General features: G+C 41.8%; 1 protein-coding gene across 1 annotated transcript; it reads left to right on the forward strand.

The window, feature by feature from the left end:
* The first annotated feature begins 5395 nt into the window (after positions 1-5395).
* Positions 5396-12250, forward strand: LOC112264836 (voltage-dependent calcium channel gamma-6 subunit). Its single transcript, XM_024441706.1, has 5 exons — positions 5396-5503; positions 7565-7993; positions 8742-8816; positions 9639-9776; positions 10533-12250. The coding sequence occupies exons 2-5, from the start codon at positions 7570-7572 to the stop codon at positions 10754-10756; spliced, it is 861 nt and encodes a 286-aa protein (XP_024297474.1). The 5' UTR covers positions 5396-5503; positions 7565-7569; the 3' UTR covers positions 10757-12250.
* The last annotated feature ends 3796 nt before the right edge of the window (positions 12251-16046 follow it).

Here is a 16046-nt window from a genome sequence, read left to right on the forward strand (position 1 = left end):
TACCTCTGTCTGCCTGTATGACTCATCCTCTATCTACCGTCGCCAGCTACGGTCGCCAGCTAATCTGTCTCTTATAACCAGCAGTTGTGAGAAACAGGAACATGATCTATGGATTAAGGAGAAGGGCTGTGAATGTTCTGCCTGCCCCCGTTCTGATCTAGGTCGTTTCCCTTTGCCACTTTCTTATGGTTTCATTTCAGTTGTTTTCATGTTACACCCAAAGACCGATTAAATTGTTTGTGAACTGTATAACACATCATTTTACATACTATTTTTTTAATGATTTGGATTTGCACTATACTGTGGCTCAGTTTGCATTTTTCTGTATTTAAATCAAGTTAAAAAGTTGTCACTGAAAACAAGTAGCAGAGCCTACCAGCAGGGTCAAGCAGCGGCACTATGAATACATTTGCATTCATTTGGCCGCAGGGCGAATTAGGGACCTGGGTCTCAGCCGGTTGCATCATATCCTCTTTCATCAATCTGTTGAGTGACAGGTTCCCACCTGTGATGGGGCAATCCAGGGTCATCCTAATTTAGCCTCAGTGTACAACGGCTGGAGCCATTCAATCCGGCAAGGTGTCCTGTCGTGTCTTGAGGCTGTCAGGCATTCAACTGGTGTCCATTCCTGTTGCACAATCCCAGTATGGAGGTGTTCTTGAACTGGTCGGTCCAACACCTAAAATAAAATGCTTTATTGGGTAGCTGGGCGGCCATTTTGTGTCTCTTGCAATGGTTGGTTACTCATTGAAATGCTGCTGTTAAACGTTATACTGAGTGCACCTCAGTACTAGGTGTAACTCCAGTAACGGTCATTTCTCTTTCACACAGTCAGTCTCTTCATAATGATAATTTTGTCAGAAGATATGGGAGTGGAAATTTGTTTATAGAAAATTGAGAAGGGGAAATATTATGAGTGAGAGAGGACAGAGTGTGTTAAATGTAATTGTTGATAGAGAAATGGTCTGAGACTTTAGGGTGTGTGTGTGTGTGTGTGTGTGTGTGTGTGTGTGTGTGTGTGTGTGTGTGTGTGTGTGTGTGTGTGTGCGTGTGTGTGTGTGTGTGTGTGTGCGTGTGCATGTGCGTGTAGGCGTACCTTCAATTTCATTTGTATGTCACCAAGCGGGTGATAGAAGGATTGAGAGAGAGACAAGGAGGTTGATGAGTAATCGTTTTTCTTCGCAGTGCACATAACTGGCAGGTGCTCCTCCTGTGGCAATCCCCTTATCTCTCTCTGCATCAGCCTGGACCTATAATATAATCAGAGAGAGAAGGAGGCACAGCATTACCACTGGCTATAATGCACCTCACAGTCAGGGAGGAGTGGAGATGCACTGCCATACAGACAACACATAGAGCGCCACAATGGAATATACACTGCTAAACCCTTATACCACACCATAGACAATCATTTGAGCTATAACTATAGATATACGCTGAGCATACACAACAGTAGGAACACCTGCTCTTTCCGTGACATAGACTGACCAGGTGAATCCAGGTGAAAACGATGATCCTTTATTGATTTCAACTGTTAAATCCACTTCAATCAGTTTAGATGAAGGGGAGGAGACAGGTTAAAGAAGGATTTTTAAGCCTTGAGACAATTGAGACATGGATTGTGTATGAGTGCCATTCAGAGGGTGAGTGAGCAAGACAAAAGATTTAAGTGCCTTCGAATGGGCGTCGTAGTAGGTGCCAGACGACACCGATTTGTGTCAAGAACTGCAACGCTGCTGGGTTTTTCACGCTCAACAGTTTAGCGTGTGTATCAGGAATGGTGCACCACCCGTAGGACATCCGGCCAACTTGACACAACTATGGGAAGCGTTGGAATCAACAAGGTCCAGCATCCCTGTGGAACGCTTTCGACACCTTGTAGAATCCATTCCCCTGACAAATTGAGGCTGTTCTGAGGGCAAAAGGGGGTGCAACTCAATATTAGGAAGGTGTTCCTAATGTTTTGTACACTCAGTGTAACAAACTCTTTGGTTAGGTCCCCATGTCAGGAAGATCTCCTGCCCCAACACTATGCCATGCCTACATCCCAAATAAGGCATTAAAGGAAAGGTTCACCCATTTTGAATGTTATATTGTTTTTGTGCGTCTCTGAGGGATGTTCTATCGATTCCCTGGGTCATTTCATGTTTTCATGTGCATCTGAGTTATTGGCATTCAAGCAGGCAGAAATCCGTCCGGTATGACGTAGCACCGTGATAAAGTCACTCTCACTACACTATGTATGTTCATTTGAATATGACTTCTAGATCGCAAAAACGTCGATCCAGGTGTCAGATTTCAATACTGGTCGTTGCCTACTCTAGAATATTTTTGCGATATTCCTACCCCAAGAAATGTGTAATTTAACGGAGGGTCTAGCACATTTTACCTATTTGTCTGCCTCTATGGTCCAGGGTGCATTGCATGGTGCCGTTGCCAGAGATAATATAGAAAGGAGGTATAAATCCAAAGAATGAAGGCACATATAATGCCCTACCCGTGCAGACTGTCCACCAATCACGTTCACATGCTGCGTCACGCGGTCGCTAAGCTAATCGTTACGCAATCCCTTCTCAAAGTCAGGGTATATGTCGAGAAATGTGCCTATTTTCCTGAAAGGAAGGAATGTCAGGATTCCAAAGCTATACGATACTACAAATAGCAAGTTAATTATCCCACATCTCATAAAAGATTTGTAATGTTGTACTTCTTGTTGATGAAATGTGTGCTAATGTTCGGTTTTTGAGCTAGGACCCAATAGACTCCCATTCACTCCTTGAAGGCTCCTTGTCCCAGAATGGTCCAGAATGGACTGTGCGGCCCATTGACGTAGCATGGGCAACGTTTCCCATCTCCTCAAAAGTATATCTGCTGTTGCGAATGTTAGACACCACTCTGTGAGGCACATAAATCTGCAGGTTGAACATGGTGAGATAGACTCCTAAATTGATAGTGCAGTTTGTTTAGAAGATTTTACAGATAACTAGCTGCGTTACATGCTGATATTGTCTTTGGTATTATTGTGTGTAGCTAGCTTTGCTAGCTAGCTAGCCAGTCGGCCCATAGAGACAGCATTGCATTGTGGACTTTGTAGTCGACTTGACCTGCAACAGATTTCCACAGGGATTTTCCATGTTGCTACCAACCTTATTATAACGCAAAAATATTGTCCTCACGTATTAATGTTAAATAACACTAAATTAAAGGAATGAGTGGTTTTGGGTGGATTTCAGCACCACTCCAATGCAACACAACCCCAACTTTGTCCCTAACGAATCATCTCGCACTGGTCTAATCTGATCACACAGTCAAACTTCGCCATGCATGCCTTTTAAATCAGGGTGGCTCATTTTGTCAGCACCGCCACCCCACAAAGCTCTGACTGGTAGTGCCATCTTATGGAGATCATTCACTACTACATTATCTTAGTAACTCGCAGTCCAGGGCCCTTTTGTAGTACTTCAGAAATGCATCCTTCCTTCCTACCTGTCTTGAAGTAATCAGAGCTCTGAATCAGTTGGATTGGTGATAACATTGCTTACACCTATCCGATCACTTCTAAATCTGTTCTTACCTCAAGGACGCAAGGAAGGAACGAGACATTTAAAAAATATTCGAGGAAACAAGGAAGGAAGGATGCATTTCTGAAGTATTCAAACAGGGCCCCCAGTGTCTCTCGTTACTTATCACAATGCTGAGCACATCTGACTGCAGCATCCTGCCAGCAGAATAATTCCCTGTGCGAATGAATGTTTCCAGTCGCATAATTACCAACCCTGTTGAAGCACTGTTTGGCCCAGAGGTCACACCTACCCCTGCATTGCATTGTCATAGTCTAAGTTGTTATTATGTTGGCCCAAAAGTACATACCAGCAGTGCACTATAGACATGTATTTTTGTTACAAAAAATGATTTGTGCATACAGTATGTATATTGTTTTTGAAATGCACGGATCCCTGTTTACATGGTCTAGAACTGACTACAATCCTCCTGTCTGTTAGTGTAGCAAGGTTTGGAGACAGTCATCCCTGGAGTCCCTGTATGACCTCACTACATAAATCTTTCCCCCTGATAGGGAGTTGTGGTGTGGTGTTGCGGTCCTTATGCCCATGTCGTGTACTGTATGTGCTTCTGGACATGGGATCTGAATGGCATGTGCTCGGCATACAGTAGTGGCACGAACAGCCATCCCCATGCACTCACTGTGTAAGGTTGTGCATTGGGCGGCAGAGGTGTAAAAGAATTATGGGTATGCTCAAATCTTTTATGGAACTTTCCGATACAGGAAAAAGGGACGTTTACGTTTGACTCAGCTTGAATTGGAGTTTTTATCAATCATTTATTAAGTCTCCCAGGGAAACTATTGCAATAACGTTGCCTTTCGAATGGAAGACATCAAGTACATTTCTAAAATGTCTCCATTTCATTTTTTTTTTTTCCTGCCAAGAGGACGCCTTTATCTGGGGCAATGTACATAACTCACACTCGCTTTTGCATAGCGTCTTCATATAGCAGCTTTAAAATAGGCTTCCAGTTGACTCAAGCAATACAGGTTTAAAGTCTTTGGATCTTGCTCAAGGGTATGTTACTGCTAACTGTTATAGACCCTGTGAACAGATCCTGAAAATCCAGCTTGCTTAGCAGGAATCAGACAATACTGTCTCCTACACGAACCCAGATTGACCATGGATGAACTCTGGGTTTGAAAGGTGTCAGCAAAAGGCAGAGTATACGGTTTGCCCCTAGCCATTACTGGATCTCGCTCAGCCTACGTCACACCAAGGCTGTATGCCACGTCTCTGATTTGAAGTGTTGCAGCCACAATTCTTTAATCTACAAAGTACTAGCAGAAGCCCCAGGAATCTACCTTCACCCCCTTTCCTGACATAAACTCGTCAGCAGGCCTGTGTCTCTAGTAAAAGAAAATGTATGTCATTAACAGGTGGTTGTCAAAAATAGAATGAAGAGACACACACACTAAATTATTTAGTGTCCGCGCTCTGTCTCTCTCTCACACACACCCCAAAACACACCCAAACACACACACACACGCGCACACACACACGCACACACATGCACACACACACACACACACACACTATCAGGTGCACGCTCACACACACACACATACACACACACATACGCACGCACACACAGACACTGATATAGTGATATAGAGTGATATAGAGTGATACACACAGAGATATAGAGACCACACACTCTTGACCCATATTCTCGCACATACATATTACAGGGGCCAGCAAAGACAGATAGATCCAGCACAACCGTACGTGCATGTCTAAACAAACATATACACAGGCATAGGCGTGTGGCCACATAGCTACTAAACACACCCACTCACACAAGACTACTTTGGCCTCCACCCTCTTTCCACTCCCCATACCTCCTTTCCTCTCTTCCTCGTCGACCCCTCTCTCGCGCACTCCCTCTCTTCGCCTCGCCCTGTTTCATTCCCGAACTGAACCACACGCACACCGAACAGGTCAGCAATTTCTTCATATCATTGTTATGATTCGTAATGTGGCCATGACTGAGTGTATAGTAAAGCAAAATTAGTAGAAATAAATTCATTTGGGTCCGTCGTAGAGAGATATTGAATTACATAATTGAAAAATAAATGGAGTTGCTTATGCTTATGCTTATGATGGCCTTTAAAGTTGCTCTGGGGTGTCGGCATTTGTTGCTGGTCGAGTTTGCGTTTTGAGTAATTGATCACAATGTTGTATATTTCAATAGGTATTGAAATGGAATAAGTTGATTTGAATGGAATATTGCGAGGCACTTTAAAACCACTTCAAGATTGGTGGGTCCCGGTTGAGCTAACGTAGGCTAATGCAATTAGCATGAGGTTGTAAGTAACGAGAACATTTCCCAGGCCATAGACATATCTGATATTGGCAGAAAGCTTAAATTATTGCTAATCTAACTGCACTGTCTAATTTACAGTAGCTATTACAGTGAGAGAATACCATGCTATTGTTTGAGAAGAGTGCACAGTTCTGAACATGAAAAGTTATTAATAAACAAATGAGGCACATTTGGGCAGTCTTGATACAAAAGTTTTAACAGATATGCAATTGGATCCGTCTGAAACTTTTCATGTACACTGCTGCCATCTAGTGGCCAATATCTAAATTGCACCCTGGCTGGAATAATACATTATGGCCTCTCTCTTGCTTTTCAAAGATGATGGTACAACTTTTTTCTTGTTTTTTTCTTGTATTATCTTTTACCAGATCTAATGTGTTTTATTCTCCTACATTCCATTCACATTTCCACAAACTTCAAAGTGTTTCCTTTCAAATGGTATCAGGAATATGCATATCCTGGCTTCAAGGCCTGAGCTACAGGCAGTTTGATTTGGGTATGTCATTTTAGGCGAAAATTGTAAAAAAGGGGCCAATCAAAAAGAGGTATTCAAGACTGAATCATACAGGACTGTTTTGCATCTGTAATTTTAATCTTTATTGTTCAGAACTTCCTCTTCAAATCCATTTTTATATCCTGTGAGGGTAACGGTAATGAGCTGCAAACATTGCCTTATTTTGAGTTAGTGTACTAGTTGCTTAGACTTCTTTGTAAGATACAGTAGCAATGTGTTGTCCATCTTTCAGTCGACATCTAAATATAGATATAGTTATTTAAGATGTATAAAACCATGTAAAAAAAAGTGACTTTAACACAACTCTGACCTGATGATAGTAACTGATGTAATATGTGCACACAATATTTGCTTCGAATGGTGAGAAAGGGTCAATGTAGCAACCATGCAGTTGGAAAATAGTATGTGCAGCATTAAATTGTCCATCATGTAGCCGTCATGATGAAAATGATATTTGCCATGTTGGATTTTATCAGCCACTATAAAGGGGATACGGCAGTTTTAACATTTAGTTTATATTAACATTGTGATTGTTTAAAAAGGCAGTAGATTGTCTTCTACTGATGTTAAAACTCTCTGCTTTCGCCTTCTCCTCCATAACTCTGTTTCCCACCTTCTACCCAGAAGCTACATCTGTTTTTGATATTTTTTTCAAATCTATTCTAATTTATGACCCATTTTTTTCATTATGACCCGCTCATCATTGCATCCTTCTTCCAAACCACCTTTTTACCTCAAGCTTTCGATGTCTGGTGTTACTAACTTACAATTAATGATTTGTGCCGACACCCCAAAAAAAACGAAACAAAATATATTTTCTGCACTGATAATCCTAAACATGATTTATCCTTTTTTATCATGGGTTTTAGCATGTTTGCTTCATAAACTGAGTCAGCAGTGCTGCTAATTCCCATTTGCCTTCTTTTCCTGTCCTGTTTCCCTCCTGTCCTCCCACATCTTCCTGTTTCCCTCCTGTCCTCCCACATCTTCCTGTTTCCCTCCCTCCATCCCGCTTGCCAAAACAACCCCTGTCTATCATCATTTCTATTGCTCCACTGCCACTTCACCATAGAAACCCATTTCCTGTCTCCTGCACTCTCTACCTGTCTTTAGCCATTATTCATATTCATTTTTTCTCTCCAATCGTGAACATCTGCAAAGCTGTTATGTGGTCCACCTTCTTTCTGCACGAAGAGGATGGCAGGCCGGTTCCACCGGGGGTGGGCGTAGGACCAGGAGCAGGTCTACTGGGACTGACCGGTGTCATGGGTGGCAGAGGGGCTGGGGCTGGTGCTATGGGAGTTAAGCGCCGGGCAAACGCGTTGACATCGAGACACCCAGGGGACATGAGCGAGGTCCAGAAGGGCAAGATCAAGCTGGCGTTCTTTGTGGCCATCGTAGGCGTGGTACTGACAGTCTTGGGCTTGGGCACAGAGTATTGGGTGGAGCTGTCCCCGCCCAAGAACTTCTACAACAACCAGACGTGTTTGGCGGCTCACTACGGGCTGTGGAAAGGATGCTCCCGGACTCTGTGGGTGGCGGACATAGACCCTGAGCGAGAGAGCTGTGGGCCGGCTGAACTGCCAGGAGGTGACTGCTCTGGGGCTGCATGAATAGGCCTGCATGATTTTGTGTAAACCAAACAGCATTAACTCAAACTCATTCATTCCAAACTATACAAACCCACCTATCAGAAATCACAGACCGGCAAATTTTGAATACCGGCAAATTGTGTAAACCAGACAGAGTTCACTCAAACTCGTACATTCAAAACTATACAAAACGCTCTCTTGAGAAATCCTATGAACCCTTCTATGACAGATTTGAAAGGGTAAGTTCAGCCAAATCTCACGATTTCAAGGCCAGAAGTGACAATTATGATTTCATTACATAGCTATAGCCCCCACCGATAGATACGGCTAGATATCAGGTATTAGCATTGTGTCCACAATCCAATCACTGGATGCAGGTGGAGACTGGGTCACAGATGGACTGCAATATACATTTACATTCTGTAGGGATAGATGCTTACCTTGAACAAACACACATATTACTCTCAAATACTGTACTAAAATAGAATAATAGTGAAGGCAGAGCTGTAGTATATTTGTATGGTAGTCTATATGTAGGATCAACTGCATGTATTGGATTACGAGATGTCATGACACTAATTGTATAGAAGAGATAACAGCCTTGGTATTGTCATCAATGTGCGCGAATGTACGACAACTAGTGTGCAGCAAGCCGTACGAATCTCAATAAGATTATGGTGACGGGCAAGTGGATAAGGTCTCCATCCGTCTCAAATAAGTTCCTCGTCTCTCCTCATCTCCTTCAGAATCTCACTGCAACTACTTCAAGTTCTACACCACTGGAGAGAATGCCGTCATCTTCCAGAAGACAACAGAAAAGAGTGAGTCAGCTTGTCCCCTGCCCTCTTTCAACCTATGACCCACCTTTGCCCGCCCACTCTCTTTCTTTCTTCCTCGAGTCTGTCGTCTCTGTTTCACTGGGCCAGCCATTGACTGCAGTGAGTGTCTGTAATGCATTCCACCCACTCCTCTTCCGTTACAGCACTGAAGCCAGCAAGACAGCGTTTCTTCGTGAGTCTATGGGGACCAATTGTGAAATCCTGTTTTTTTTTTTTTCTCGAGCTCTAAACCAGAAGTGTCGTGCACCATATTGTTTTAAGAGGGCCACTGATGGCCAAATTCAATATCTTTGGATTTATTATGCGCAAAAGAGCAATATCTTCTGTGTTTTGTATTAGTTTCAATGGGAATGATGCCTTATATTTATTTTTTTAACTAGGCAAGTCAGTTAAGAACAAATTCTTATTTTCAATGATGGCCTAGGAACAGTGGGTTAGCTGCCTGTTCAGGGGCAGAACGACAGATATGTACCTTGTCAGCTCGGGGGTTTGAGCTTGCAACCTTCCGGTTACTAGTCCAACGCTCTAACCACTAGGCTACCCTGCCACCCCCATATGTCAGGAGTGTGACATTTTACACTTCCCATTGTCCTCTAGGCTAGTCAGAGGTGATGTACCAATATCTGTTAGAATTATAAGTGGATGCCATGACCTTGACCTTTTTGTCGATTGCCATTTTTGAACACTGTTTCACGCATGTGGTTGTCTGCTAAATGACTAAAATGTCATTGTACCTGGTGCCAATGTACTATGAATAATGGAATGTACCTGTATCAAGACAATAACCGTTTTCTCTCTTCTCAGGTCTGAATGTGGCGGCAGCCATGATGGCCCTCTTCGGTCTCTTCCTGATGGTCATGGGGGCCATATGCATCACCACAGCCCTCAGCAAAGGAGAATCGTTCTTCCTCAAGCCTGCTTCGGTTTGCTTCATTCTGTCAGGTGAGCAAGTAGACATGTGACAGCCAAGGTATTATACACTGTGTTGACATAACATTAAGAATACCTGCTCTTTCCATGTCATAGACTGACCAGGTGAATCCAGGTGAAAAGCGATGATCCCTTATTGATCCCTTGTGGGAAGCATTAGAGTCAACATGGGCAAGCATCCCGATGAGTTCTGAGGGCAAAAGGAGTGGGGGGGGGGGTTCAACTGTTAAGAATGTTTTGTACACTCAGTGTATAACTACAATGGTTAAATGTCACATATCTAATGAGACCATGGGAAGATCTCATGCTCAATTGCATACTCCTTGTGTCCTCTCTCCTCGTCTCCTTCTCAAAACCCATTGGAGGAGAAGGTCAGAGGGGAAGGACCTCTGGCTTTGTGAAGGAGATAGGAGATAGGATGCGAGGAGAACACCATTCAGACCTTACCCATGTTGCAGAGAGTTAGGACTTAACCTGTGCAGGCAGCAGAAACAAAACAAAGCTACTGGTACTCAACACAATTATTATTTTTTAAACGAAAAACATAGAGCCATTGATCAAGAGTATCAAGGGAGCTAACTAATTAGATACAAAGGGCATTAGTCATGGCACCTGTACAGTCCTGATATACTCTGAGGCTCTGAGAAGTGGATGATGAAAAGGTCATATACTGTATATCAATACCACCTCCACCATTCCATCCACCATCCCACCAAGCCCCTAATATCTCTCTCTTTTGTTCTTCATCCCTCTCTTTCTCTCTCTTAGGCCTCCTGATGCTCCTATCTCTTACTGTTTTCAACCAATCGGTCCTCTCCTTCCTAGCCAGTGACCACTCGGTGCCTTTGCATCACGAGCTGTCTTGGTCAGTGTCCTGTATTGGGTGTGCAGGGGTCATGCTTATTTTGGGCGGAATCCTCTTTCTCTTGCTTGCACTGCCATTCAGCCCCTGGCAAAGGTGTTTTCCCCCCAAAAACGAAAGTGACAGCTAGTGAAGAGAAGGAAGTATTGCACTTTATCTGTATGTCTTATAACTGTTGTTGAGAAATGGTGTGTCTCTTGCAGTTTTACATTTTACGAAGATGTTCCTCGTCATAAATGTTTTTTTCTCTCCTTATTTTGCATAAATCAGTAGAGCTCATTAACGGGACATTATACTGCTCTTGACCTAATGAAAGCTGAATAATTAACACTTACGATTAACCAGGTTTCCATTCAACATTTTTATGTGAGTAAAATGCATGTTGAATAACAAAATGTCATGACAGGCGTGAAACATATTTTGTGGAAACATGTTTTTTGGGGGGTAAACATTCCAAATGTCAACAAAACAAAATATGGTGGGATCTTTCTTTTTGTCGGTCAAATTAATTATGCGAGAAATGTCGGTGGAAACGATTTTAACAATCATATCGAGTAAACTTTGAGTCACGCAATAACATGTAGTGTGGTCCTCCCACTACGACTCGTCGGAAAACATGCAGTCTATTAGGCTACAGATCAAATCATTTATGACAAACTTCACAGGCTGGTGAAAGTGCAAGGTGATGAGCTTGATGCTCCTTTCCAAGAAATATTGAGGGTCTTATTCTGGTGAACTGATAATCGATGCTTGGCTGCCGTTTGACAAATAAAAAATAATGTTGCTCTTTTGTCCATAATAATGGTAGGCTATAGGTGCGCTCTAGCCAACCGCGAAATGCGCGTGCGTGGCTTCAAGCTCAAGTGACAATACCAGTGTAGGCGAACACGCTATATACGCAACCTTTTTGTTGTTGTGAGAAAAACATCAACAGAGTCTAAAATGCGATGGAAACCCATTTGATTTGTATTTTTCATTCGGTACAAGGGAATATAACAGCAAAATGTATTTTATGTGCACTACTTTATCACGCACAGCCTTTTATCTTCAATAAGTACATTTGATGGAAACATGTCTGGTGGGAAAATGCACATATTTGTTTTTATGAACATTTTAGAATACTCACCTGAACATCTGTCACCAATTGGATGGAAGCCTAGCTACTGACACATATCTTGGGAGAATCGAAGGTGTTAGTTGACAGCAAAAATATCACATTGCGTGTGCAAAAATGTAATGTGCTGGTATGTTCAAACATCTCCCCAAGTGTGAAATTCAAGTTACTCAAAATAATATTAAATTAATGTAACAAGAACAACTGTTTACAGTTGTTTTTTAAAAATGTGTAAACATTACTTCTTAAGTATTTTTGCCAAAACTTTGATGATATTGTGATCGACAGTCTTATCAGAGAGTATACTTTTAAAGATAGTAATTGGAATTCAGATGTATTACACAGAAAGTACAGTACAAAAATTCTAGAGTTTCTATTAAGTAAATACATACACAATCCCATGATATTGTAACGTTTTTACAACTGCCTTTAATATACAGATACAGTGCATTCGGGAAGTATTCAGACCCCATGACTTTTTACACATTTTGTTACGTTAAAGCCTTATTCTAAAATGTATCACATTGTTTTTCCCCCCCTCATCAATCTAGAAACAATACCCCATAATGACAAAGCAACGACAGTTTTTTAGATTTTTTTCTACATTTATTAAAACAAAAAAAACTGAAATATCACATTTACTAAATATTCAGACTCTTTATTCAGTATTTTGTTGAAGCACCTTTGCAGCGATTACAGCCTTGAATCTTTTTGTGTATGACGCTACAAGCTTGGCACACCTGTATTTAGGGTGTTTCTCCCATTCTTCTCTGCAGATCCTCTCAAGCTCTGTCAGGTAGGATGGGGAGCGTCACTGCACAGCTATTTTCTCAAGAGATGTTCGATCAGGTTCAAGTCTGGGCTCTGGCTGGGCCACTCAAGGACATTCAGAGACTTGTCCCGAAGCCACTCCTGCGTTGTCTTGCCTGTGTGCTTAGGGTCATTGTCCTGTTGGAAGGTGAACCTTCACCCCAGTCAGAGATTCGGAGCGCACTGGAGCAGGTTTTCATCAAGGATCTCTCTGTACTTTGCTCCGTTCGTCTTTCCCTTGATCCTGACTAGTCTCCCAGTCCCTGCAACTGAAAAACATTCCCACAGCATGATGCTGCCACCACCATGCTTCACCGTAGGGATGGTGCCAGGTTTCCTCTAGACGTGAAGCTTGGCATTGAAGCCAAAGAGTTCAAACCTGGTTTCATCATACCAGAGAATCTTGTTGCTCATGGTGTGAGAGTCCTTTAGGTACCTTTTGGCAAACTCCAAGCAGGCTGTCATGTGCCTTTTATTGAGGAGTGGCTTCCGTCTGGCCACTCTACCATAATGGCCTGATTGGTGGAGTGCTGCAGAGATGGTTGTCCTTCTGGAAGGTTCTCTCATCTCCACAGATGAACTCTGGAGCTCTGTCAGAGTGACCATTGGGTTCTTGGTCACCTCCCTGACCAAGGCCCTTCTCCTCCATTTGCTCATTTTGGCCCGGGCGGTGTGATATAGGACGAGTCTTGGTGGTTCCAAACTTCTTCCATTTAAGAATGATGGAGGCCATTGTGTTTTTGGAGACCTTCAATGCTGCAGACATTTTTTGGTACCCTTCCCCAGATCTGTGCCTCAACACAATGCTGTCTCGGAGCTCTACAGACAATTCCTTTGACCTCATGGCTTGGTTTTTGCTCTGACATGCACTGTCAACTCTGGGACCTTATATAGACAGGTCTCTGCCTTTCCAAATCATGTCTAATCAAATGAATTTAAGACAGGTGTACTCCAATCAAGTTGTAGAAACATCTCAAGGATGATCAATGGAAATAAGATGCTCCTTAGTTCAATTTCGTGTATCATAGTAAAGGGTCTGAATACTTATGTAAATAAGATATTTTTTATTTTAATACATTTCCTAAAATGTATAAAAACCTGTTTCCGCCTTGTCGTTATGAGGTATTGTGTGTAGATTGATGAGTATTTTTTATTTATTTAATACATTTTAGAATAAGGATGTAACGTAACAAAATGTGGAAAAAGACAAGGGGTCTGAATACTTTCCGAATGCACTGTATATATAAATATATCAAAGAGACATTACCCTCTAAAATCGAAACATTTTCAGACCTCAAAGGTAATGTCACGATTAGTCTACGTCCCAGGCCATCATGTCTTGTAGATTCAGTTATATTCCGCAATTTAAAAGTAATGTAAAATACCATGTAAATTCCAGAGTTGCGGTGCTTAACTTTTTCATTCATTTGTGTAGCTTGATCTACATGGCCAATGGCGTGGGATGTGTCGACTCAAACTGACATCAGACTACTTTTGAGGTCTTAAAAACATCTGACAAATGTTGATTTTGGAGTCCAATGTCCCTTTAAATGTTAGACGCGCCATCTGCTCCAGGTACGTGGGTGACCATATTATAGAAATGGCCATAAATGACTAAAGCAGCACTGTCTTAAAACATCTCTGGCTGAAAGAACAGGCAATTTCATCGTCAACCATATTGAAGAGGTAAAGGGGCACAATTTACTGCAGCATTTGGGCTACTAACCAGGTACAGTGCCTTCTGAAAGTATTCACACCCCTTTACTTTTCCAGATCTTGTTGTGTTACAGTCTGAGTTTAACAATGAATTAAATTGCACTTTTTTCTTGTCACTGGCCTAAGCAGAACACCCCATAATGTCAAAGTAGAATTATGTTTTTCGAAATGTTTACAGATGAATTTAAAAAACGAAAAGCTGAAATGTCTTCAGTTAATGAACTCTTTGTTATGGCAAAGCCTAAATGAGTTCAGGAGTAAAAATGGCCTTAACAAGTCACATAATAAGTTGCATGGATTCACTCTGTTTGCAATAATAGTGTTGAACATGATTTTGGAATGACTGCCTCATCTCTGTACCCCACACATACAGTTATATGTAAGGTCCCTCAGTTAAGCAGTGAATTTCAAACACAGATTCAATCACAAAGACCAGCGATGTCGCGCAAAGTAGGCCACCTATTGGTAGATGGATTTTAAAAAATGTTATAAAAAAGCAGACACTGAATATCCCTTTGAGCATTGTGACATTATTAATTACACTTTGGATGGCGTATGAATACACCCAGGCACCATAAAGATACAGGCGTCCTTCCCTACTCAGTTGCCGGAGAGAAAGGAAACCATTCAGGGATTTCACCATGAGGCCAATGGTGACTTAAAAACAGTTACGGAGTTTAATGTCTGTGATAGAAGAAAACTGAGGATGGATCAACAACATTGCAGTTAATCCACAATATGAACCTAATTATCGGAGTGAAAAGAAGGAAGCCGATACAGAAAAAAAAACCATTCCGAAACATGCATCCTGTTTGCAAACAAGGCACTAAAGTAAAACTTCAAGAAATGTGGCAACACTTTTTATTTTTGTCCTGAATACAAACTATCATGTTTGGGGCAAATCAAATACAACCTGTTATTGAGTACCACTCTCCATGTTTTCAAGCATAGTGGTGGCTGCAACATCTTATGGGTATGCTTGTCATCGTTAAGGGCTGAGTCGTTTTTCAGGATAAAGCAAACCTGAATGGAGCTAAGCACAGGCAAAATCCAAGAGGAAAGCCTGGTTCAGTCTGCTTTCCACCAGACACTGGGATATGAATACACCTTTCAAAGTACTGACTCGGGGGTGTGAATACTTATGTAAATGAGATATTTCTGTTTTTCATTTTCAATACATTTGAAAAAACGTTTCTAAAGACATGTTTTCACTTTGTCATTTGTCATCTCTTATTATGTGTCGATGGGTGAGAGAGAAAAAAATCTATTTAATCCATTTTGAATTCAGGCTGTAACACAACTAAATGTGGATTATGTCAAGAGATATGAAAACGTTCTGAGGTCAACATATGTAAGGTTGCATTGTGAGAAAAAAAGAACTATTTCAGAATCATACGAGCCTTCAGTGTTGTAAATCATTAACCCAAGGACATTTCATGTGTTCTGTGTAACCGTTCATAAATACCGTAAGACGTTTTTATCTATTTGATCTTTTTGTGGTGAGAGTTCAACGGGTATTGGAAGGTGAATTGTTTCTGTGGTTTTTAATGACAAACAATTGCGCATGTAAGACTGGATGTAACTATTAAATGTGAAGACGAGACATATCCCCCTCTCTTGTGCCTTTTTTTCTGTCCCCATCGTTCAGCTCTCCGTCATCTTAAACACACATCTGTCACCATCTTGACCTCTTTCCAGCTCTGTCTCCACTGTCTGCCACGTTATCACCTTCCGCCACAAAATGTAGAGCTTGGCGACTACTGCTGAAGTGGATAAGAAA

Source organism: Oncorhynchus tshawytscha, linkage group LG13 (assembly GCF_018296145.1).
Source record: "Oncorhynchus tshawytscha isolate Ot180627B linkage group LG13, Otsh_v2.0, whole genome shotgun sequence".
Classification (NCBI taxonomy): Eukaryota; Metazoa; Chordata; class Actinopteri; order Salmoniformes; family Salmonidae; genus Oncorhynchus; species Oncorhynchus tshawytscha.

Coding starts and splice junctions, on each gene's coding strand:
- LOC112264836 (XM_024441706.1), top strand. CDS start 7,570: ATGTGGTCCACCTTCTTTCTGCACGAAGAGGATGGCAGGCCGGTTCCA. Junction 8,817..9,638: donor CCAGAAGACAACAGAAAAGA/GTGAGTCAGCTT, acceptor CTCTCTTCTCAG/GTCTGAATGTGGCGGCAGCC. Junction 9,777..10,532: donor GGTTTGCTTCATTCTGTCAG/GTGAGCAAGTAG, acceptor TCTCTCTCTTAG/GCCTCCTGATGCTCCTATCT.